Source organism: Gymnoscopelus braueri (assembly GCF_963280865.1).
Source record: "Gymnoscopelus braueri genome assembly, chromosome: 15".
In the NCBI taxonomy this organism is placed as follows: domain Eukaryota; kingdom Metazoa; phylum Chordata; class Actinopteri; order Myctophiformes; family Myctophidae; genus Gymnoscopelus; species Gymnoscopelus braueri.
The window spans coordinates 9529506-9555788 of NC_137620.1; the positions used below are offsets into that span (position 1 = coordinate 9529506).

A 26283-nucleotide genomic window follows, 5' to 3' on the forward strand; every position below is an offset into this window, starting at 1 on the left:
AAATGGAAATGAGATTTCCGGAGGGAGGGTTTACCAGGCTAGGGGACCCCACTTTGAGAACCAATTCACTAAACCACTTAACCACTGTCTTTTCTGTCTCTCTCTCTCTCTCTCTCTCTCTCTCTCTCTCTCTCTCTCTCTCTCCTCTCGCCCTGCCAGAGGTGGCATCAAGGACGGCGACATCATCGTGAAGCTGAACGGCCAGCCGCTGATGACCACCTCCGACCTGCAGGGGGCTCTGCAGGAGGAGACAGCCCTGCTGCTGGAGGTGAGGCGCGGCAACGACGACCTGCTCTTCAACATCCAGCCCGACGTCATCATGCAGTAGACGCCGCTGGGGGTCAAAGGTCGCCGCCGCGCGGCGCGGCGCACCGCTCGCTCGCTCGCACAACAATCCAAAGGCACTAATGTTCGTCGTCGTACCCTTTTTGTTGCTTCAGTTGAAACCCCCCCCCCCCAAAAAAAAAACTCTTATGCACTGTTGGAGGAGGGGTCGGTTCCGAGCTGATGTCATCAAGAAGAGACCCTGGAGTTACGACGCAATGCTTTATGCCTGATTTATATGTGGTTGCGCGTTGTGTGTCGCGTGCTGAAAATCGTGTCACGTATACTGAAAATACAGGAAATAGCTGGCCGCTATTTTGGGTGCGTGACACCGGCGTGCACCAAGTATAAATTCAGCTTTATTAGCATCACTTTGATAGATCCAGGACCTTTAGCATCACTTTGATAGATCCAGGACCTTTAGGATCACTTTGATAGATCCAGGACGTCTGATGACCAAGGTGGGGGACAGCTCTGAACGAGCAAATTTAACGAACTTCCAGAATAGACTTACAGAAAATACGTCATTCCCTGGACCACTCTATACCAGTAAAGATGGAGGTTTCTATGGACCACTCTATACCAGTAAAGATGGAGGTTTCCATGGACCACCCTGTACCAGTAAAGATGGAGGTTTCCATGGACCACCCTGTACCAGTAAAGATGGAGGTTTCCATGGACCACTCTGTACCAGTAAAGATGGAGGTTTCCATGGACCACTCTGTACCAGTAAAGACGGAGGTTGTCTCACACTGAACAGTGATGGTCGGACAATGTCTGGACACTTTCCCCCACAACAACAGAACATTGTGGATGTGAGCTGGACATTAATAATAGGAGACACTTGATTTATTTTTTGTTCTTACGTTTTTTTATGTTTTGTGTCCACTGTGGTCATGCTGTATTACATTTAAATTGCAATTTATGACACTCACTCCCTCCCAATGAAAGTGAACATCGGTTTTAAAAAGTTGTGACGTGTTTGTTTTATTCCGCTTCTGGATGACAGGGGGCATAGTTGAGCCCTCCGAATGCTGTAACTCGACGTCATTCCATAACCTTAATGTGAACACTTAGCTGTGGTCAGTTTTAACCCATTAAGACCGGGAACGCATCTGTCATTTTTATATTTCTTTGGCTAATTTAGATTTATTTAGGCTATTCTCTATTATTTTTTTTAATATCAGATCTACAAGCTGTTATCGCGACACAGAGTGCCGCGATACAAGCTTGTAGATCTGCTATTTCTTTTGAAAAATCGTGAAAATGTGTGCAAATCTTTGAATATATATATTTTTAACTCAAATCTTTGCTTCTGGGGGATTCTACAAATGTCTTCTAAATCCTAACGGTTTTTGGAAAAAAACGTATGTTGCTATAATATCAGTGGCTCTCAAACTTTTTCCATGTCAAGGACCCCCAAAATGACGTGTATTTGGCCACGGACCCCATCTCAAAATATGTTGTTCCAGGGACCCCCAGAGGCAAAGATTTGAGTTAAAAATGTATATGTATTGTCAAGATTTTTCAAAAATAGCAGATCTACAAGCTCATAGCGCGGCACTCGGTGTCGCGCTATGAGCTTGTAGATCTGCTATTTTTGAATAGCCAAAGTATAAAAGAATGGTTAAAGTGACACAGATGTGTTCCCGGTTATAATGGGTTAAAGCACAATGAGACTTTGGTAAGAAGTCTGGGTTGTGTAAGTTACCTTGTCATGATGGTCACCACAAATATTGGTGAGATATCTTCATTCTTCAATGGTTGGCTCCGTTGATTAGGAACGAATAATTCCTCGATAAGTAGCCTCCCCATTATGGACTTACATTGCAAGGTGAAACAGGTCTTAAAATCACTCTTTTAGCACATAAACAAACGCAAACAAAAGTATATTCTGACAATGAATACAACTATGAAGCCAGTCATGTAAAAATTACAACTTCCTGTTGATTTTAATATTCAGGATCTTCAACTAGTAAAATAAACAGGAAGTTGACATTTCTATTTAAAAAAAAGAAATGCTGTGTCGGGTGTCACAATGTTATAAACTGAATCAGAATCCACTTTGTTTGTGTTTGTGACTTTGAGAGCTCTTTCACTGCAATGTACTGTATAAGTGAATCGGTAGGTGTGGAATATCAACTTCAAATCAACAGAGCAACTATGGAAGATATCTCACCAATATTTATACATACAATAATACATCATCAAGGTATAACTACACGACCCAAACCTCTACCATGTGTCATTGTGCTTTAAAGGATTTATTCATTCGAGATAAAGAGCTTGAAATGTGAGCAATCTCACTGCTGCTGTACGTTTTGCTACTCTTTTTGTTAATGCCTAATATCGGACTCTTTGCTTCTAGTATGAATAGAAACACGCCCTTATCGCACAATGTAGAATACAATGTTTACATGTAAAGGAACTCACCATAGCAATAAAACCTACAGTACGTTTTTAGTCTGCAGGGGTAGTTTGATAGAACAATGATTTTGACGTTTTGTTTCAACAAATAAAAGTTTTCATCAACTTGTTGTGATACTTTTGGGGTAACTTACTTCTCTAATGTCTTCAGTTCACACACATGAATGTGTTCTTGTTCCTGCACTTCAATTCACAATTCACACAATAGTAGTGTTCACTAGGGATGCACGATATATCAGTCGTCATATTGGTAGACTACATCATCTGCCGATACTTTAAAATGCATTATCGATGTGGTACATATAGCAAAATTATTCCTGATATGGGGCACCGATATGATGACACATTAATTGCCAGTCACATTGATTCGTTGGTGTAAAAACACAAGCTGTTTTGTGTTCTCTGTTTCCCAAATACACAGAACATGTGTGAACAACACCAAGTTAAGACATACACTCACAAAACCATTTCCAAGTGATTTATAGACAGTATTATTCAAAAACAAATTCATCTTTACTTCAATAGTAATCAACTTTGCATTGAGTTATGACATCAGCCAATATGTTATTCTTTTCAGTAAACATTTTTGTCATTCAACAGTAAAAAATATTCGAACAAAATCAGAGGTCAAGACTACTACGCAATGCTGTGTGACCACACTATGATACAGCGGCCTGCTCCCTCCTCATGCATTGAAGGAAGCATGAGCTCAGTTTGGGGCTCTCCCCAGGCTGGCAGAGGGAGAGTAGCGCCCAGGATTACAGCTTAGGCAATTGGCACTGGGTGAAAAAATGGGTTACAAAAATGGTGGGATATTTTTTTTAAAGAAATACAAAACAACACTTAAACAGTACTAGAACACATCTGCTGCGTGGTGGTGTAGTGGTCTAATCATCCGACTCTCAGCACAGAGATTCCATGTTCAAATCCCTGTCCTCCTATAGTTCAATGTTGGAGTACATTGGAATTTTTAAGGCTATAAAATACAAAAGAACAACTCAAAAGCACTGGAAGACACCGGGACCCAAAGGTGCCTTGGCACAATGGTGTGGTGGTCTCCCCCAGTGCCGTGTCCCTCCCCCTGTTTCCTGAGAAGTAAAGATGGGGGATTTTGTCTGAAAGAACTCTGTCCAATTTTATAGAAAGAAGGAACCAGATTGCTCATAGTTGCCGGCGCCAGGATTCGATAGCATGACCTTGAGGTTCAGAGTCAAGAGCTCTTCCGACTGAGCTACACAGACAAAAGACACATTGTACATTGAATGAACGTGATGGGTCATTCCCCCAAAATAATTAAAGGCACTTGGCTCATGCACTTTACTAAAAAGAAATATATTTAGAAAATGTCAAAGTACTCCAGCATTGAACAATAGTAGGACTAGGATTAGAACATGGAATCTCTGTGCTGAGACTCTGATCATTAGACCAATAACTCAGTTATTCTCAACATGTGTCTCTTAACAATGTTGAAGTCTTCCTAGTATGTTAGCGTTCAGTTAGTAAAGTTTAATTACTTTTAATTTACAGCATTTAAAGCTGTATTATGTAACTTTCCTGTTCGACCCCGCATTTGTCTTTTAGTGATTTTGAGTTGTTCTTTTGTAATTTAGCTGGCAAAACTTTAAAATACTCTAGCATTCGGTTCAACTATGCATCCATAGCCTGGGACTTGACAATGGAAACTCTCTGCAGAAAGACTGAGTATACTACACCATTACACAGTCAATAATCTCTTAAGACAGAATTCCTTTTTTTTGCCGATGGGTTCCCAGATTGCTCAGTCAATGACTTAGTACTTTTGAAGTTTGTTTATATGTTAACAAAACCCAGCTTGAGAGATCCAGAGGGAAGTGCGCTCATCCCAACAAAAACTTTTCAGGTTCTGAACAACATTACGCACATTGGAGGAAAGGAAGGGAAGTTCGCACACTGTAGCTCCCAGTAGAAAATGTATTTGGTTATTAACAAAGCCCAGTTTACAAACTTGGCTTTGCTGGTCATTCCAGCCAGCCAGCTGGCCGACCAGCTTGACCAGCAGAATCCAGCTTAGCCTGACCGGGTGACCAACTGACCAACTATACTGACAAACCAGCAAGACTAGTCTGACCAGTTTGTCCAGCCTGGTAAACCAGCTAAACCAGCCTAAGACCAGCTAAAACCAGCTAAAACCAGCAACCATCATAAGCACTTTTTTTGCTTGGGGGTTTTCAGAAGGGAACTCAGGGCAAAGTTGATTACTATTGAAGTAAAGATGAAAATAATGGGAAAAATACAAAAACGGGTGCTATGGGTGCCAAAAATGGCAATACATCATTTGGAAAGGGTCTGTGAGTGTATTTCCAAACTTGGTGTTGTTCACACATACATGTGTATCTGGGAAGCATTTATTGACAGCCTACACAACCCAGTGAGGACTAGAAAAAAAAAACTAGTTCACATCACACAATAAAAAAATAAAGGCTTCATTATACAAAAATGGGCCTTATTTCTTTCAGCGATGTTTCCGGCAGAGCTGGCTTCTCAATCAGTGGAACTTAATGACCAAATGAATAGAAAAAAACATGCCATGTAAGGTTCTCAACAATTTTGGGTGACTGGATCCCTGACTCTATTGACAACCATGAAGCTTGTGGTTGAGACAGTCAAACATTTTGGTGGTAAAATAATTGTCATGGTGTATAGACTATATATAGTATTACAACATGATAATTATTTTACCACCAAAAATGAAGTATACATCACAACAGCATTCCTCTATACTATAAAGGAATGCTGTTGTTGTGCCCTCTACATACTTACATTGTACGACAAATTGCAGAAATAGCAGCTCTACACGCTCACAACATGTCACGATGGTGATGCGTTATCCGGAATGATTTTTTAAAAAGGTTACAGATATGGTAAATGGACTGCATTTATAAAGCACTTTACAATGTACTTCACATTCACACATTCACGGCGCAGGAAACCATGCAAGGCACCAACTGCTCAAGGACACTTAGCCAGGAAGAGCCATATGAATCGAACCTGGAACCTTTGGATTCCAAGACGGCCGCTCTACCTCCTGAGCTACTGCCTGCCGCCCCTGATAAAGTTTTAGGTTACGTCGCTCGGCCTCATTATCCTCGCTGTGCTTTTATCACTGTTATTCAGGTCAAATTACATGTGATAAATACACATGTAAAATCCATATTTTCTTTGTGTTATTATCAGTTATTTTGCTACCGTGTTTCATCAAATTGAAATCCCCCCTGTCAGAGATAGGGACGTGTTGCCCTAGTTGGATTTCTCAGCCTCTCGGATGTCTGTGTTTGTTGAGACAAAGTGATTCCAGTTCCACCGCCTTCCACACTTTATTTCACATCAACCTTTCTCAGTGGATATCTCCACAACCTTATTTGGGTTTGCAGGGTGTGTTAAGGTACACAGTGGGTTTGTTTTAATGGACTTTTTGCTGCGTAGAGAGAGTTTGGACTAGTATAAGCAAGAAGCATGTCGGGGATGTCCTTCACACATAATATTTAGCTGGTCCACAGTGAGATGTTATCGGTGCCTCTCCTACAGTGTCAGCATTTCACTCTTTTCTCTGTCAGCTTCTCTGTCTAAACAATGAGAAATTATTTCAGATGTTTTCTGTTTCAGATGATGCCGCATGGAAAATGGCTGCTAGCCGATCTCAGAGCAACAGGCAGGCAGAAGGCTGCTAAAAACCTATAAACCAGGCCAGAAGAAAACGCAAAAGTTTTACTCTTTACGTATTAACCTGTGCACAAGCTGTATAACAATAAATGCAACCTTGAACCTTGAATAAGAACTAGAAATACCACATGCACGCAACCATTTTGCATTTTACATCCACGTCTGTCCGGACTCATAAATGTAGGGAATGAATGAAGGCTTTGAAGGAACTTTTATGAGGTCGCTGCAGTGACCTTGACCTTTGACCCCCCCTACAGTACTTCAAAACAGTTCATCCTTGAGTCCAAGTGGATGGACAGACAGAGAGACAGAAAACCCCAAAACACAATGCCTCCAGCCACAGCTGTCCGCCAGTGGAGACATAAGAAAACAATGGACTGCCACGTTATATTTGAAAACACAACATGTAGGGATGTAAATAGTTCATGTTGAATAAGATACAGCTTTTTTTCTTGCTAAAGACATTTCCCCATGTGTCTCCAGGATATGAAGGAAGACAGCTGCAATTGCAACTGTCAGACAGATGTTGGTACGGCTAAGTGAATAAACATAGTTCCTCTGAGCCCCCCCTGGGTCCTAAAGCTGGCAGCACTAATCCACTCCACTAATGAGGTTACATTCTTGTGATGACACCGGCCTCATCTCCCCCGCGGACCCATAATGCACTCTGACAGTGTCCACACACCCCCCATTGTGTTAACCACTTGAACCCTATTATATTCTCTGTCTGTCGGATGACAGCGGCGCACGAAAATAGCACATCTACTGTACAACTAACTGTAGGCCTACTGTCAACATCTGCACATTGAGAAAATGTGCAATTCTCATTTTACTAACCCGCCAGCCGCCACCAAAATAATAATAATAATACACTTTTTGTATAGCACCTTTCATGACATGAAATGCAGCTCAAAGTGCTTTACAGAGCAAGAATAAAGCACAAGTGCTTTACAGAAAAAGTACAAATAATTTAACAATAAAGCAAAAAAGAAAAGCAAAAGCATAAAACAACATTAAAATAATGGCAAAAAAGGCAGTGAATCAGGCAAAAACAGTGAGGACATGAATAACAAACATTGCGACATCACATCAGTAGGTGAAGCTGGTGAAACCACAACATTTTGGTGGAAAACAAATGTACTACATCTACTTTTACAGGGAACCACACAGATTGATTGATTGAATGATTGATTGATTGATTGATTCCAAATGTAGAATGTCCTGACACAATCCTTTAAAGGATGTGAATCACTAGTTTCTTTCACAATTGGCCTGAAAAAACATCTATCAGAGACAACAAGGGGAGGTAAATGTAAATTTACCATCCCTTTTGTACAGTATACTGTTTGTATTGTGCATTGTTGATGATGTATTATTGTGTCAATAGTGTCTTTTATGCTATGTTGATGAATTGAATTCATAGGACTACAATGGAAACAAGTCCCCAGGACTTTTTTGTGTTATCCTTTTAAGCCTTAATGTCTTACTGTACCACGTGCTGTTTACAATTCTGACTAATAAAGTATTCAAATCAATCAATCAATCAATCAATCAATGCAACACATTTTCACCTATCATGACATACCCACAATAAGGGATACCAAGTTGAAAGTGGTGACAATTAACCGGTGAGTTGAGAACCATAAGTAGGTTGTGAGATGACATCTTTGTAGACAAAGAAAAACTCAAGATGAAGGATAAAATGTGTTTACTAATAGTGCTTCCAGTTTAACGGTGGGTGAATTCAAGTCCCAGTTAGTTGGACACAGTTCAGCAACACTGACCTTGAGTTAGTTTGTTTGTTTCTCTTTTTTTGTAGGACATATTATATCCTTCTATAAAATGAAACTGACCTCTGTCTGTCAGTCGGTCTGTCAGAAGAAGAATCAACGTCATTGTCACATCACAGGTTTACAGGTGTAAATCCATTTTTTGTTTTGTTGATTTTCAGAAGGGGAGAAAACGAAAAAGGAGGGGGACAAGGAGAAAAATCGAACATTAACCCATTTAGACCTGTGGCAGATTTTAAAAAACGCTTTCTAAATCCTGACCTGAAGTTTTCTGAAAAACTTCAAATATTTATTCAAAAATGACAAAAAATTATGTTGCTATATACTGTACATCGCAACAACAACCCCAAAAGGTGTTCCCGTCTTGAAAGGTATAGTTACAAATAGGGGTTCCCGCCCTAAATGGGTTAAATAAGCATGTGAAAGAGAACATACAAAGATCTACATATATACACACATAGCGTAAGACCAGCAGATACAGTATGTACATGAGGTTAATCATAAGGTGTGAAAGTGGTAACACGTCGGTACAGGTCCAGATAGTGGCAGGTAAAAACACACAGGGCAGAAACAACTCAGGTAAAAACATCCACATGTCAGGCTCACATGCATGGAAAATAAAGTCTGCACTGAGGAACGCAACACATATGGGAGGGAGGAAAACGTCTGTTTAAAGCAAATGATTCTGACAGGCGGTGATCAGGCCTTGTTCAACAGTCTGATGCTGATGATACATTCACCCTCCTTTGACCTTGAGCAGGCCTACTCTGTTACACTATAGTCTAGTAATCAAGATAAACCATGACAATATTAACTGCATCATAGCATCATATATTCATTGACACCTTAGTTTCTAAGCTTTAATGATAGCTTTTGGGAAGGCCACTCGACAAGCCCTTCTGGGTTGTTGTTTTTTGCCTTTCCGGCACATCATGTTTTGATTTGGATTTTTGTTCCTTTCCATATACATTTTTTGTATCATCATTATGTATTTTTAAATGTGCAAATAAACTAAACTAAACTAAACTGGATGTATGTGTGAGAGACATTTAAGCCTGATTTATACTTGGTTGTACAACGGCATGCAGAAAATAGCCGATCTACAAGCTCACAACACGCCACGGACGCCACATGTTGTGAGCTTGCATAGATCGGCTATTTTCAGCACATAAATCGGGCATTAGAGAGAGAGAGGGGAGACAGTGGGAGTGAAGCAAAGAGAGAGATTTGTGTGTGTGTTACTGGGTTGAAACATCATGATATGACACCATGTAATCCCATGAGAATCACACACTGTTGACTTTACCTCTTAAGAACTGGACAGTTAATCACAACGCGTTTCACACAAGGCGGCGTGACGTACTGTGCTGTACTGACCCAGTCAGCTCTCATATGAGTCAGCTGGAAAGCTCAATTGAATTTGACATTCGAGGCACCGATCTTAAGTCAAAATATATTAAAAGGAGACGGCGTGGCTCCCATGTGGATCTGGGGCCGCTGCATGTGACGTCAGGCGTCTTATGACGTGTGACGCTTGTTTTGGGCCAAGGTTTCATCCCCAATCTGAACCCTGTTGACCTCTATTATAACATTGTTGTCGGGTAGAAACCTCTTATCTCCATATTCTAACTTGTGGTGTTTTTTCGTGCATTAACGGCCTACTTGATCATACTACAGCGTCAACTACAAAAGCATCAAAAGTAGCAGATCTGACAACAAGCTTGAAACGCGGCGCTAAGCGACGCATTGAGCTTGTAGATCTGCGACTTTTGCTATTTTTGAATTTGAATCCTGAGAAGTAACAGTTTTGGACATATGAGGTTTCCGCCCGACAGAGACGATAACATTTAAGTTACATATATCAACAAAATATGAAACATGGAATAAAGCAAAGAAAAATGTGTTCACGAGACATTTGGCATTGATCGGTCCTGCAGCTTGCAAGATTAGATTAGCCCCGGACATGCACACACACACACACACACACACACACACACACACACACACACACACACACACACACACACACACACACACACACACACACACACACACACACACACACACATGCAGACTCTGAGCGGTGAGCCTGCTGGCCAGGTCAGCAATGTGTCGATGTGTGTCCCTGAACAAGACTTTTAACCCATAATTGCTCCCCAGGGGCCGTAGTTGCCCCTGGTTGTTATAGGATGGCCGGATGGGTAAATGCAGAGGACAAATTTCACATACTGTATATGTTGACAAAAAAACACGGAGTGGGGACTATTCTATTCTATCTATTCTACACACAATTACAATTTATGATGTACAGTAGGCATTTAGCAGACGCTCTTTATCCAGAGCTACTTATAGTAAGCAAGGTAAACACACACATAGAATGCATGGAGACAGTGTAGTGCCTCAGTAAACTAGGATCACAGGCAAACCAAGAACCTAGTATCAGTCTAAACACAAAATAATAATCTGTACACAGATAGGTAAGCAATGAACCTAAATCTAAATGACATTTTAACCTAACATGCCTGGGTAATGATCAGGGTGAGTCTGCATGGCCATCATAACTAGGTCATAACTAGGTGAAGTGCCACGCACGCACGCACGCACGCACGCACACACACACACACACACACACACACACACACACACACACACACACACACACACACACACACACACACACACACACACACACACACACACACACACACACACACACACACACACACACACACACACACACACACACACACACACACACACAGCTCCAACCACCAAAAATATAATAACCTATAAAATGTATTATGCCCACAATTGATATGCTTATAAAAAATCTTACACTGGGGGGTTTTATAGGGAGACATACAACATCAGAGGGGTAGAAACTTCACCTCCATGTGTGTCTGTCAGAACTGTCCATGGAAAGTATATCCAGCCGGAATGACTGAGTACTTAAGAGCCTCTTCCCACAGAAACCTCTACTACAGTATGAGTCATGAACGTACAGAATGCTTCACTTCAGTGGTGGAAAGTAACTAAGTACATTAACTTAAGTACAATTTTGAGGTATTTTTTTTTACTTGAGTATTTCCAATACTTTTACTTCTACTCCACTACATCTCGGATCCAAATATTATACTTTTACTCCACAACAATTATTTGAAAACTTTAGTTACTAGTTACTTTGTAGATTTTGATTATTATTACAAAACATACATTAACCACTTCAGCCCAACTGTACATACATTTTGAAGCACACAATGCGTCGCAATGCGATGCATTGTGAGCTTGTAGATCTGCTATTTTCAAAAGGTTTTTTGACATTTTATATAGTTGAAAACTTGTGAAATGGGACATACTGCATAATTAATACTTTTACTTTGGGGACTTTAAGTACATTTTGAATTCCAGACTTTTACTTAAACAGAGTATTTCTACATTGCAGTATTGATACTTTTACTTAAGTAAAACATTTGAGTACTTTTCCCACCACTGGCAGAAACTCATATTCCATTCTTCATAATTATGTCCCGTGTCCGAAAATAGCCGATCTACAATGCGACACGTTGTGAGCTTGTAGATCGGCTATTTCCCCTTCGTACGACGAAGTATAAAAAAAATCCAGGCCTATAATGTCTCTCAACTTCATTTCAGTCTCGCCACCACTCACCACTCAGCCTCTCCAGGGCCAGGCAGGCAGGCAGCTACAGTATGGCTCAATCTTGTCGGCTGCAATTTGTCCAAAGCCAACGTTGTAATTTACTGCTTCCTTCTCCCTGGGCGGAGGAGGAGGATTGATACTATAAATGGTGAGGTCCCCTGTGAGTCTCTCTCTCCACACTGCTCACACTGCTGGCTTGACAGAAATGAGCTCTGAGTGTTTCACATTATTAACCCTGGCATCCATACTTTGGGCATGTATACATGAGTATATAGAAATGGCAATGTCCCATAGTGAGCAACGAGGAACGTGGTTGCACTGTATTTTAATGACGTGACGCGCACGTCGCTTAACACCTACACTACAGGTGTCACAATGGACAATTGATATGCATCTAGGTGAAATGTTCCTTTAACTGCTGAGTGCACAAACAAATGCCAAGTCAGTGAACACTGGTAATAAGATAAGAAATATGACTGACTTTATCAATGGTTGTGCATCCAGGCAGCCTATTTATTCACCTCAACTCAGCTGATGAAGATATAGGCCTACTATATAGAATTAGTATTGTATTTTTTAACAGCATTCTACAAAAATGCACGTTTACATCTGGATGCAAAACAGAGCTTGTAAAACACTCATCATGGCCTCTTTCTCATCTGAACTGTGGAAAATGTCCAGCAGGGAATCAGGTCAGGACATTGTCCACCGTTGCCCTTTTCACACACAACGGGAGAGTTTTATTCATTTCCTTGCAGCAGAACATGAACAGAACAAGTAAACTCCTGACCCCTTCACAGGATGGTGTAAACACGTGTGAGTCTGGCTTTTTCTTTTATTTCCATCCATCCTGATATGAGTGGTTTTCTGGTTTATAAAGTCTAATCTAAACAGGAAGTGGTGGGTTTTAGTTCCCGTATCTTCACACACCGGGATGTGAAAACCAACTGTTGACCTGGAGGAGACTCAAGAACATCATCAAGACCAAACATGATGACGACCGATGTGTGGATTTTATCAACAATAAATTAACATTGTGCACATGTGTGTGTTTGCACGCACGTGTGTGTTTGCATGCACGTGTATGTTTGCACGCACGCACGTGCGTGTGTGAATTTATTTGTTTCAACTCGCAAAGATTAAAGTGATTAAACGTAATCATTCAACGTGCGTGTGCGTGTGTGTGTGTGTGTGTGTGTGTGTGTGTGTGTGTGTGTGTGTGTGTGTGTGTGTGGTTTGATTGTAGATAGCAGGGGTCAGGCAGAGTGTGGGTCAGGCAGAGCATTTTTCTATTTCATTTTGACTTTCTGTTTTCAGTTTCAATTTCGTTCTGATTAGTTTTAAAGTGGGTCTGCTAGTTTAGTTTATACGCTTTGTTTTGAAAAGGTTTAGTTTGTATTCGTTTTAGTGTTTTCATTTTGTTGTCATTTGTCACGGCATGAGATTCAAAAAGGTCTGAAAAAAAAACTCAACAAAACATCATACCATTAAAAAGAACTGTCACAGTCAACCACAGTGAACCCCGGCAATTGCAGATCTACAAGTTCACAGCACATGGCGGCAACGCAACGCATTGTGAGCTTGTAGATCGGCTATTTTTGACACAGATATTTGGTGTAGATGGGGGGGGAAAAAGTACAGTTGTATCTCAGGTCCGTTTTACTAAGAGTAAGATGGTTTAACTGGCTAAAACTGGCCCACCGGGCGCTCAGGTGGCACTCACAGTGGTATAGTGCCTGCCCACCACCACCACGGAGGTTGTGGGTTCAAATCATAGACTGTAAAAAATATGGACAGCGTTACGCCCATAGACTCTACAGACCATAAATGAAGCCTATTTTTCAACGATTTCAAATCCGCCATCTTTCTATATCCGGTCCGAAAAAGTTACCCGGAAATTAATGCTATTGGTTGGGACCAGAGAGGGGGGTTGGAATTAATGCTATTGGTTGTGTATCTTGTCAATCAAAATCATCACATGGTAGCCACGCCCCTCCTACAGCATACCCTACTTTATCATCAATTAAAAGAATAAATGGGAACATAATTTACCAAAACGCATATCATGGTAATTGAAAGAAGACTTTAAACTAGCGACTGGAAGCATATAGTATTTATGGCAATGTTTATTAAAGGGATATTTCACTTAAAAAAAAACTTTTGGTCATTTTATCGTCTACTCAGGCTTTAGTGAGCCCCCCAGACAGTTTTTAAGTTGCTTGATTCAGTATTTAGATATTTGATATTCATTTTATCAGACACGCCCCCTTCCTATACAATTCCATTATAACTTCAAACATGTTAGATTCATCAAAGACACCAGTCCTTGGTTCTGGTGACTCACCTTGCCCTCCTAATACGCGAGGGGGCCGTGTTTTTTCGATTACTTTTTTCATTTATTTATATATATTTCTTATTGTATTAAACTTACTTTTACATTCCCCCTCCCCCCCATTTTTTTTTTAAATTTGCTGAGCCTGAATCAACTCAAGCCTAGAATTAAATGGAAATGAGTGTCCTCTCCTAACCTCACTCATTACGCTCCCACAGACTGACGCGTTGTATTAATTTAACACCCAAAGATAAGGTGCTTTTATTGGATTATATTATCACATGGTTAGATTTATTATGAAAGGTTAAAATATATTTGCGCATCAGCAGTTAAATTCCATTAAAATCAGACCTATAATAAATAACATAGAGAATCAAGAGAACAAATTAGACAGCTTCTCTTTCTCTCTCATTCCCCATGCAAAGGGGAGTCAAACTTGGCCCTCATTGAGTGTGTGTAGTGTGTGTGTGTGTGTGTGTGTGTGTGTGTGTGTGTGTGTGTGTGTGTGTGTGTGTGTGTGTGTGTGTGTGTGTGTGTGTGTGTGTGTGTGTGTGGCAACCAGAAGGAGAGGATTGAGATGGAGAGAGACAGAGAGAGAGAGAAGAGAGAGAAACATAGGGGGAGACAAAGATAGAGGGAAAAACAGAAAATGATATAGAGAAAGTGAGAGAGAGAGAGAGAGAGAGAGAGAGAGACAGACAGACAGACAGACAGACAGACAGACAGACAGACAGACAGACAGACAGACAGACAGACAGACAGACAGACAGGTGATATTCCTAATTTACACACAGTGGTGTCACATGCCCTAAATAGCCGATCTACAAGCTCAGAACACGTTGCATTAGCGACGTGTTCTGAGCTTGTAGATCGGCTATTTTGAAGTATGAAGTATAAATCAGGCCGTGAGACGGGACAACCTCCTGGTGGGGGGGGGGGGGGGGGCTGCTGGAGCAGCAGAGAGAGGAGAAGGGAGGAGTGGACGATTACAAAACAACATGGAGGCCAGCCAAGAAGATAGAAGATGGAGCATTGAACTCTGGGTTCCAGCTGTGTGTGTGTGGGGGGGGGGGGGGGGGGGGCAAGAGAGGGAGGGAGAGGGGGAGAGGAGAGAGGGGGGGGGTTAACAGTGGTCCGTCCATCAAAGTCACTCCTCCACACGCTCCTGTTGGTCATTGTTGGTCCATAATGTGTAGAGCATGCCACATGTGGGTACAGAAGTATGGGTCTTTAGGTTCAAGGTTACTTTATTTTGTCTCCGAGGAGGAATTTGTCTTTAATTGGAGACAAAAGGGACACTTCTCCCCCAAAATATAACGTTCTGTTTCTAACAATTACGTAAAGGAGAGTAATTGATAGAGATTTTTTTTTTTGGGGGGGGCTGAAGCAATTCCTTTAACCACAACACTACAGTATTATATTCTGGACACAGGAAACACAATGTGGATCAAGTGAAGTAACAATCTTTTATGATTATGTCACAATTAGGTTATGGTGTTATACAATGTGCCTTGTGGCGGGCGGCTGAAACGTGAGACCCACTAAAGGCTCGTTTACAGTTTGCAAAAATGATGTATGACAAAAGTGATGTATTTTAAACTAGAAAATACGTATTTTTCCTTGTCATCATGACATGTCGTCTCATAAATTAGCCCTAAGTATAGTGAAGACAAACACACAGTAATGATTTCCACTCATAATGATTTGGTACGGTAATAATTTCCTGATATACGGTCAGCACTGGTACAAAGGTTGTACTGTGTACACCTCTCTCTCTCTCACACACACACACACACACACACACACACACACACACACACACACACACACACACACACACACACACACACACACACACACACACACACACACACACACACACACACACACACACACACACACACACACACACACACACACACATACACATGTTGAATAATGACCGTTTCCTCTCCAGACCAGACAAACTCACCATGACACCAGCACACACACACAACACACAAAACTGGGTCAAGAGTTTCTAGGTCTCTCTAAGTGTGGAATTGTACTGTACGTGTGTATGTGTGCATGTGTGTGCATGTGTGTGCGTGTGCGTGTGCGTGTGTGTGTGTGTGTGTGTGCGCGTGCGTGTGCATGTGCGTGTGTGTGAGTGAGAGCCAGTTGATAAACTTCGAACTCCGTAGATGGATGGACCTCTGGCCTCTCCAAGAGGACCAGGTTAATTTGAGAACTTTGACACAATGCCCCAAATGATTTCTGTACAGTACCTCAACAACCACACACTCTGGCTGTTAATGTCATACAAACTCATGTACCCTGAAAGACAATAGTTACGAAGGCTTGTGCAATACAGCTGATGCTGTAGCACAAATAGTGGTACACTGTATTTAACTGAGTTACAAACCCCCGAGGATTTAATGTTTCATAATAATTAAAAAATGTTTTTTTTGTATGATGTGAATTGGGTTTGAAATCGGGACATCCAGAGACATAAAATGTCAAATCTGACATTAAAATGATAAAGAATTGAGAACAATATTGGTAACGTGTATTGCAAATGTTTTCTGTTGATTATGTTATCTGTAAATGCACAGAATCTCTGTCTGTCTGTCTGTCTGTGTCTCCCATACTACATCTAAAGAACCATCCGACCGACCAACTTCAAACATAGTGTGCGTCGCTGAGGTCCTGAGAGACTGCAGTGTCGAGTGTGAAGTCAGTCAGACCAGCGGTTGTCCGCTGATCTATAAATCCACAAATCTCTGTATCTGTCTGTCCCTTTTATGGCCATATATGGAGATTGCTGATGTCATAGTCCTGACATCATAGAGTACAGAAGTCCTGACGTCACTCGTTCATCCCCTGGTTTGTAAGGTAATTTCTCTATGGAGAATAACATTGGGTCATCTTAGAATCGTCTCATATAAGAATTGTGGTCCAAAAATAAACAAACTGTCTTGGCGATATTGTCAGGGAGGAGGTTCTGTATCGTTTATGATAGTCAGTCACTTATATTCGATACAGTCTGTTTCTGGCGAAAATGTAACTAATTCGGCGGAAGTAACATATCGTTTTCCCACCTTCAGTTGATGGTTCATATCCATAAGAGTCAAACCGCCGGGATCATTAGTTTATTTTTGGAACACAATTCTTATTTGACGCGATATTAAACACGTCTATGGGAATTCAGAACGGGGGTGGAAAACCGCGAACCAGGTACAGTAGGATGTGTAAATTACGTCAGACTTCGGTGCTCTATAGACAGGCCTCCAAGTACTATGATAATGGAGTGCACTAAGTACCTAAAACAGCTGCAACAGGTTTGCATAACCAAAGGGGGATGTGTTCCCAACCAGCAGCACCCTAGTGATTTGAATGAAGAATATATCTGACCTAATTGTTTATGTAAATAAAATAAATCAAAATCTATTAGGCGAAGACATTTATTCTGTTAATATTTCCACAGCATTGTATAGTACATTGTAAAATACATATGTATATGTACATTATCAAGTTATTATGCATCAGATTACAATATCACAGGCATGAAACAGCTAATTAATTAACATTAAAATACAATCAAAATTCTTAACTACACAGTTCAATATATACATACTGTATTGAAATGCCATTGTATGCCAAATTGTTTTGGCCATCAGATTACAATATCACAGATATGAAACAGCTTATTAATCAACTCAAAAGTACAATCTGAATCTCTTAACTGGTTCCTCGAAGTGAACAGTGGTTCAGTGGTTCTCGAGGGGTCCTTGAGGGGGTTCTAGGGGGTCCGCAGCAAAATTAGTTAGTATAGCATGAAAATCAGTTTAGCCACTTTAAAAGGGATAGTTCACCCCCAAAATGACTTTTTTTCTATCGATTAGTCACCCCACGGAGACTTGAATTCATGGATTTTTCTTTTTTTTTTCTTGCATTCCTAAGCCAATAATTTGATGACCGGCAGCGGTTCTGGTAGGAGACCGCTGCTCGGACGCCTATTCCTAGAAACGCCCCTCACACATGGTTGATAGTTGTTTTTTTATTAAACCCATTCAGACCTGAGGCGATTCTTTAACATGTTTCCTAAATCCTAACAGTAAAAAAAAAAAAAAATCTACAAGCTGATACGCTATGAGCTTGTATATCTGCTATTTTTGAATAGCCAAAGAAATCTAAAGTGACACAGATGCGTTCCAGGTCTTAATGGGTTAAACCCATTCAGAGCCGTGGCCGATTCTAAAAACACCTTCTAAAGTTTTTGGAAAAAACGTAAATTTCTTGATTCCGATTTTTATATTTTTAAAATTATGTTGCTATATATCGTTGTTGTCGGGTGGAAACCTTGTATGTCCAAAACCGTTCCTTTTTATATGATTATTTTTAAAACAATTTAAAATAGTGAAAATAGCAGAACTACAAGCACACAGTGCTTGTAGTTCTGCTATTTTCACTACTTTTGTGCGACACTCTTGTGTGAGGAAGTAGAGCTTTAATTTATGAAAAAACATACAAATGTAAAACTTGGAGATATGAGGTTTCTACCCGACAGTGACGATATATATATGCCTTCCCGGATTGAAAGGCACAACAACGTATAGGCTTTCCAGGTCTAAATGGGTTAAATTAGGAATCACAGGGGTTTGACGTGAATAATAAAAGCATGTTTTTATGTGCCTGGCTTTTAGCATTTTAAACGCCGGCCTGTCACAGTTAACACATCGGGTGCCAAACACGGTCTGAACCGTGTTTGCACAGAGTAGCGCTTCGGTGCCGAACACGATCTGAACCGTGTTTTCAGTCATTTTTTCGTTTTTTTTCCCCACGGGAGGGGCTGGAGCAGCTCTGGAATCACCCACGGTGATTCTGAGCAGGAAGGGCCTTATAGATCACCGTGCCAAAAAACATGGCTCCCCATCCGCTTCCGTTCTATCTCCTTCTCTAAAACCCCTATAACTCCGAAACTTTTTACGCTGGGGAAAACGACTCATCTTGTATGCGCGATCGCTCCGCCATTGTTACTCGCGTGAGAGATGTCATCGTTCCAGGCGTTAGCCAAGAGGACCATCGTGCAAAATGCACGCATGCTTTGTTTCACATGGATTGCTCGTCGTGGAGTCTACAGCTTAAACAGCGCCGCGCAGCTCAACGGTGAGATTTCTGGCACCGAACGTAATCTGTTATTATAAAATTCTGCCACCGAATGTGTTAAGTGTGTTGGATTAGTGTGGATTCTACCCAGAGGTTCGTGCATGAGGTTGATACATGTTGTGACAGGGTCATGGACAAACAGCAGAGAATAGTATGTTAAAAAGCTACAATCCATTCCTAAGATAGACCAAAGCACTGAGGGATGATGGCTCAGCCTAGGACGTTCAAACGTGTCATGGAGTCAGGTGTAATTCACTTCTCTAATCAATTATTTTGACAAAGAAAAGAAAGAAATCTATATTCCATAAGTTGCATGTCCGTTGTCTCCCTCTCCTGACGGAGAGAGGTAATTGCAACAATGTCCGAACTACAATGAAGATGGCATCACATAAAGGGCCCTACCGTGCCTTACCCTTATGCCTTAAGTTTTTAGGCATTTTTTACTATTTTGAAAAACAATTTAAAATAGTTCAAATAGCCAAACTACAAGATCACTACATGTCGATGTAGATCAGCTATTTTCACTATTTTAAAACGTTTTTCAAAATAGTAAAAAATGGCTAAAACGTTTAGGCATAAGGGATAAAGCGGCGTGCAAGATAGGGCCCCTAGTGTCCAATCCGGTGCACTGTCTGCTTCAAATAACTGTATTTATTGACATTGTCAATCAGTATGGCAGTCCAATGAGGCAAATATCGGTAGATACCGATGTACGGACGATATATTGATGCATCCCTAGGAAATACGTAAGCAAATGGTTAGATTGGTTAAAATAACATTTTATTCATTAAAATAAGTCCTGGATTTGTAGCTTTCAAGCCGGTTGAGAACCACTGTTTCACATTAGGCTCAATCTCCCTCATCTATTCCATCAACGTCTACCTTCATAGCTACTGGATTATGATGCTCTAGTTAGGAGATGTTCAGGTGATTCCTGACTGGACGGGGGGGCAATGCCCCCCCAAATGCCCTGCCCTGCAATGCCCCCCCCCAAAAAATCGGTGAAAGTTACATTTATGTCATGATATGAAATGTGAGCTTACCATAATCAAAATAATCCTTAATCATATTCCATCATGTATCATTGCACAATTCAAATAATCCTCTCAGGTGATTTTCCATGGGCAGTGTTGCCAGATATTGCGAGAGAAAGAAGCCTAGGAAAACAAGCCCAAAAGAACAACAGGAAGCTGTAATACACAAACAGCCGAAAAAACTGGAGAAAAAAATGCCGCCCCCCCAGCATTTATTAATGCCCCCCCAGTTAATAATTTCTGTATCCGGCCCTGACTGGACAGTATAGGGTTCGGACCCCCCCCCCCCCGGGTTCTGGGTTCTACAGTTTGGCGTGCAGAGTTCCGGGTATACCTCAGGGTTGAGGGTTCTACAGTTTGGCCTGGAGGGATCCGACCACAGGCTTGTCGAAGCAGAAGTCCTTCCACCAAGATGGACGCTCCAGCACCTTGTTGCCCTGCATCACCGTGGACCACAGGTTCTTGTACAGCTGCACAGGACACACACCAGGACAACATTATAGTGTGTGTGTGTGTGTGTGTGTGTGTGTGTGTGTGTGTGTGTGTGTGTGTGTGTGTGTGTGTGTGTGTGTGTGTGTGTACTTGTATTACTTGTGAGGGCCAAACGTCCCCACGAGTATAGTAGATTTAGAGAAATAGACGTTGTGAGGACAATTCTCCTGATCATCACAAGATAAATTGTCGTTTTATGGTTAATCAGAAGGTCTTCTATGTGGACCTAGCGATGTGTTGCCACTTTCGCACATTATGTTTAACCTCATGTACATACTGTATCTGCTGGCTACAGTATGTGTATTAGTGACGGGTCGTTCATGATCGAGTCGTTCAAAAGAACTGGTTCATTGCAGTGAACAGGAATGAAATCACTTTCACTTCACTTCCTGAAACTTCAGGTTCACGCTTTCGTTTTTTCCCACCACTAACGTGTATATGTATATATCTAGATTTTTTTGTTCTCTTTGACATAGTTCTTTAATGTCTTAACGTTTGAAATAAAAAAAAGAATGAAAAAATTAAATAATTAAACCAAATTCGACCCACTTCTTTACACATGAAAAGCAGTGATGTGACAATAAAGCTGATACTTGAAAAACTAAAAACAAAAAAACAACAACAGTACAACATGCAGTAAGGCACGTACAGTATCAGTCTACTATCAGTTACACATTGCTGTGTAAACAAGCCCCTTGAGAGGGTCTTTTTGCATCACTATACTTCCTGCCAGACCTTGACAGTCATGCTCCACTAACTTAACGCACCACATCTTCTATTGATTATAAAGCAACAACACAAGCCAAACCAGATTTTAATGATCGACCGTGACCCCACTACGAGAGAACCGTCCACACACCGCTGTGCTCACGCAGCACTGTGTTTGTTTGTGTGGCTAACCAGAGGCTCAGTCAAGTCCTCCACTTCATGAAGAACTCTGGGAAGTGTTTATGAAAGATGGAGGGGCTTCTGAGAGAGAGAATCCCCCCCGACCCCTCATCCCATCATCGCCCACCCACCCCCCCGCCCAGTGAGTAAGGCTGACTCCTCGTTGTTGCAGTGTCTCCAATTCATTTTTTTTTTGTGGCCTCTTGTCTTTGCGGGCTTCTTGTTTTCGCTATGTTTACAGTTTACAGTAAAGAGTAGGCATGTGACGATTTATCGTAAATCAATTCCAACTGGTGACAATTTAAATCAATTTAATAATAAAAAATATCTTGATGCAAACAGCAGAGGGCCGGTAAAAAAAAGAGAAGAAAATACAGGATCTTTGTAAGAGAATTGATTAAAAAAAAGATTTGTGTAAGAGAGAGAGAAGAAAAAAAGAAGATCTTTCATTCATCATTTTGTCTGGGAAATAATTTTGTGTTTAAGAAATCGTGAAAAATCATATCGTGAACCTAGTATCGTGATTCGAATCGTATCGTGAGTTGAGTGAGGCCTAGTAAAGAGAGTGATGAATGAATAATCTGTTGTGTGTCTAAAATAGGAAACCGGATGGAATGGTTTCTTGCACATTGCCAGTAGGCCAAGGAAAACACTCTCAACCCTAACCCCCAAACTTTTCAAATTGGCCTCATGGTGGCGCTCTAACAGACAGCTTTACTTTTTGGCCCTATAACTCTAGAACCGTAGGTCGTACATTCAAAAGGTATGCTTCATTGGCTAATAGATGTCTTCTATTTTCAATATTTTCAAAGATTTTTGAATTTTTTATATCCACAGCAATTTATTGGCCAAAATTACAAGTCAACCTAGAACATATTTGAGCCGCAGCACCCTCTGGTGGTCAAATGTGAGTGACAAAAAATACACAAACAAAGAGCTTCATTACAACTGTCTTGCACTCTCCGCAGCTCAGCTAATGAACAAGATAAGGTGCACAGTGCAAGCTAATAAATAACAAGTGCAGGGGCACAGTGCAAGCTAATAAATAACAACTAAAGGTCCGCGGTGTCCAAAACCAAAACATTGACGTAAGGTTTCGGGGATTATCGCTTCATCGATGCCAAAACAACAAGATGGAGTGCACACGGCCTGGCTCCAATTATACCTTAATGATTACCGTAAATCTCCTAGTGTAGGTACACCCAGATAACATGTCAAATTGGGGCTGCTACAGCCCAGAGGACAGGCCATATGATATCGTTGCTGTCGGGTGGAAACCTCATATGTCCAAAACTGTTACTTTTCAGGATTAAAATTCAAAAATAGCTACAATAGCAGACGTACAAGCTCAAAACGCATCGCTCATGGCACGATTTGAGCTTGTAGATCTGGTATTTTTTGATACTTTTGTGTGACGCTGTAGTACGATCAAGTAGGGCGTTAATTTACGGGGGGACAAAAACATAGAATAAGGAGATAAGAGGTTTCTGCCCAACAGCGACGATATGGAGTAGACTATAATAATAATAATGGATTGACATTTATATAGTGCTTCATCTTGATACGTCGTAACGCGCTTCACTATTATTTCAAATGACTGTACAATATCAAGACAATACGCGTCCATAGATCATGGACGCGTATAGGAAGCAGAAGCTGACAGAAAATTTATAATTCTATAAGATAAAAGCAGTGAGGATGGAGGGGTTTTAACGTCATAATGTGTGGGACTGGGGTAGCTCATTTGCAGTGGTGGACAGTAACTAAGTACAGGGTTCCCACAAATTTTTAACAATTCATTTTCAAAACTCTTCCAAAGTATTTCACCCCATTTCCAGGCCTATCGCAATGCCACACTCAAGCGAAGGTGTCACGTGACAAAAAGAACAGATCTACAAACTAACAAACGTAATGTTAGACTATGTATATCCAAACATTTTCCAAAACATTTGATTGACTCCAAACCTTTTCCAGGCCTGGAAATTATGTTTTTCTGATTTCAAAACATTTCCAGGAATTTCATGACCGTGGGAACCCTGTAAGTAGCCTACATAAGACAAGATTTTGCAACCCCATTTTTTTCACCCAGTGCCAATTGTCTAAGTAATCCTGGGCGCTACACTCCCTCTGCCAGCCTAGGGAGAGGCCAGAGCCGAGCTCATGCCTCCTTCAATGCATGAGAGCTAACAAGCCTTCTTATCACCCGACAGAGGGGACGTACAGTAGCGTGTGGAAGGAACACGTTATTCCAACCAGTTCCTTTCCCCTCCATCAGGCGCCCCGGCTGACCAGGGGGAGGCAGTATAGAGACCAGGATTACTGCATGTTTTTGTGAGGGTAACTACCCTAGGGGACACGGGGAGAACATGCAAACTCCACACGGAAAGGCCCTTTCGCCACCTAGGGTATGGGCACTGATGACGCGGAGGAGAGGACACGCGTCCAGCGCCCACAGTGCTGGGGGTGTGCCCTATTTCAAATATAGTGAAAATAGTTGATCTAAAAGCTCACTACGCGTCGCAGAGCGACATGTTGTGAGCTTGTAGATCTGCTACTTTCAGTGTTTTTCAGAGAAAATTTCAGACCATTTCTGAAAACGTACTTCATAATTTGTACTTTTGAACGCTTGAGTATTTACTTGAGTATACTTTGTCCACCACACTGCTCATTTGACATGTTATATGGGAGTACTCTACAGGATTTACGGTAATCATTAATTAAGGTCTAATTGGAGCCAGGTGTGGTTGAATTGTGTTTGGCACTGAGGAAGCAATAACCAGACACCCCCCCCGTCCCCGTCCTGAAACATCTTGTCACTTTTTTCTATTTGTGCTCATTTTCTTTTTTATTTATTTATGATTTTGTAGATACTGCCTCTGAATGAATTGTTGTGCATAATTGTAGAAGAAACCTTGTATCTCCATAATTCTACTTTTTTTGTTTTCTTTCCCCCATAAATTAATCGCCTACTTACGTACGCCTACTTACGTACGATAGAATCACGCAAAAGTATAAAAAAATAAAAAAAGTGAAAGTGAATGTGGTAGTTTGTCTGTGGGTTTTTATAAATATGTAGATAATGGAAAGGTATTAAACAAGAGCTTATGACTAAATAATAACTACATTTGGTGAAAAGTTTGTTTTTTCCTGTTTGTGTGAGTTCTTCCTACTTTCTGTCATCATTTAGAGTTTTGGAGCCTGTGCACCTGGCCCAAGAGTCATCTCCATCTAAACAGTGTAATCCTAAGAATTCCTGGGCGGTCAAGGAAAGCCAGGCTTTGTGTGTGTGTGTGTGTGTGTGTGTGTGTGTGTGTGTGTGTGTGTGTGTGTGTGTGTGTGTGTGTGTGTGTGTGTGTGTGTGTGTGTGTGTGTGTGTGTGTGTGTGTGTGTGTGTGTGTGTGTGTGAGTGAGTGTGAGTGTGAGTGTGTGTGTGTGTGTGTGTGCGTGCAGGCCAGCCAGTGAAAGCCAACAGCAAAGTGTATGGAGTGTTTACGAGTGACTCAGTGCAAGTGTGTGTTGTCAACACTTGTGTTTTTAGCCCTTTTAGACGGCTATGTCTGTCTAACAGAACACTTTACTCCCAAACAAGATGTTTCCAAAAACTACTGGCTGTGTTGCCCTGTAATCACCTTCATGCTCCCCGGATAAAGAACATACTGATTATGGTGGCCCCATGGCCATTCAGTTGTAGCCTTCGCTGTTGTTCAGGGTTGCTAGTGTCGACTATTTTCTTAGTGATTATTGTTAACTTTTTCAATGAATAAAAAAAAATCTGCCCAAAAATCGGCAATTGCAGATATATTCGCGCGAGAAAATTAATTGTGTGATATAGAAAACATTTTCGTTTTTACAGCTATTCTTTGAAAATATAAACAAGGCTTTTACGTATAGTAGGCGATAAAGAGACGACTAGGAAAGCAAAAGCCATTCCCTCTCTTCTCAGCCCTCTCCTCCACTCAGTACTGTGTACTGTGTTGTATAGACTCGTCGGAGATATGTGCAACAGGAACGTGCCTTATAATGATTACTTTGTATTGCGCTTTACATAAAATGTGTCTATATTTGTAGAGTTGAATTCTCGAGGAGGCCGACCATTACATTTGCTAAATAAAATGACAAATATCGTCCAGACTATCGCCCAATAAAAACAACCGACGATTGGACTCATCCAATCGCTGATTGCCAATATATTCGCCATATCGTATGTATATATATATACATTGTATATATGATATACATATACAGTAAATACAGCATATAACTTTATTGTCCCACTGACATTGCTTTAGCCCTCACACTGACCTAGCGTCCTACAGTAATGTCATTAGTCTGGTAGTCTCTCCAGTTAGACATGTTCTATAAAACGAAAGATATTTCTTGACACTTGTTTATAGTGGCATAACATAAATGTCATCATCATCATAACGCCCAATCACTGGTCCATGACCCGGTCCTTTCACACATCATACTATTGTGGGTATGACATAATAG

General features: G+C 41.0%; 3 protein-coding genes across 5 annotated transcripts in view; 2 read left to right on the plus strand and 1 right to left on the minus strand.

Moving 5' to 3' along the window:
- Window positions 1-720, plus strand: part of htra3b (HtrA serine peptidase 3b) — a 24895-nt gene extending 24175 nt beyond the window's left edge. For both annotated transcript variants that reach the window (XM_080451209.1, XM_080451210.1), the window contains exon 10: window positions 160-720. In XM_080451209.1, the coding sequence (XP_080307335.1) occupies window positions 160-328 (169 nt within the window). In that variant the 3' untranslated portion in view covers window positions 329-720. The remainder of the gene's footprint in view (window positions 1-159) is intronic.
- sh3tc1 (SH3 domain and tetratricopeptide repeats 1) overlaps window positions 1-26283 on the plus strand; it is a 254841-nt gene that overhangs the window by 66125 nt on the left and 162433 nt on the right. The window lies entirely within an intron of this gene.
- The window catches only part of acox3 (acyl-CoA oxidase 3, pristanoyl), a 69886-nt gene continuing 61271 nt past the window's right edge, over window positions 17669-26283 (minus strand). For both annotated transcript variants that reach the window (XM_080451697.1, XM_080451698.1), the window contains exons 19-20: window positions 20675-20882; window positions 17669-20316 (exon numbers count right to left, since the gene is read on the minus strand). In XM_080451697.1, the coding sequence (XP_080307823.1) occupies window positions 20763-20882 (120 nt within the window). In that variant the 3' untranslated portion in view covers window positions 17669-20316; window positions 20675-20762. The remainder of the gene's footprint in view (window positions 20317-20674; window positions 20883-26283) is intronic.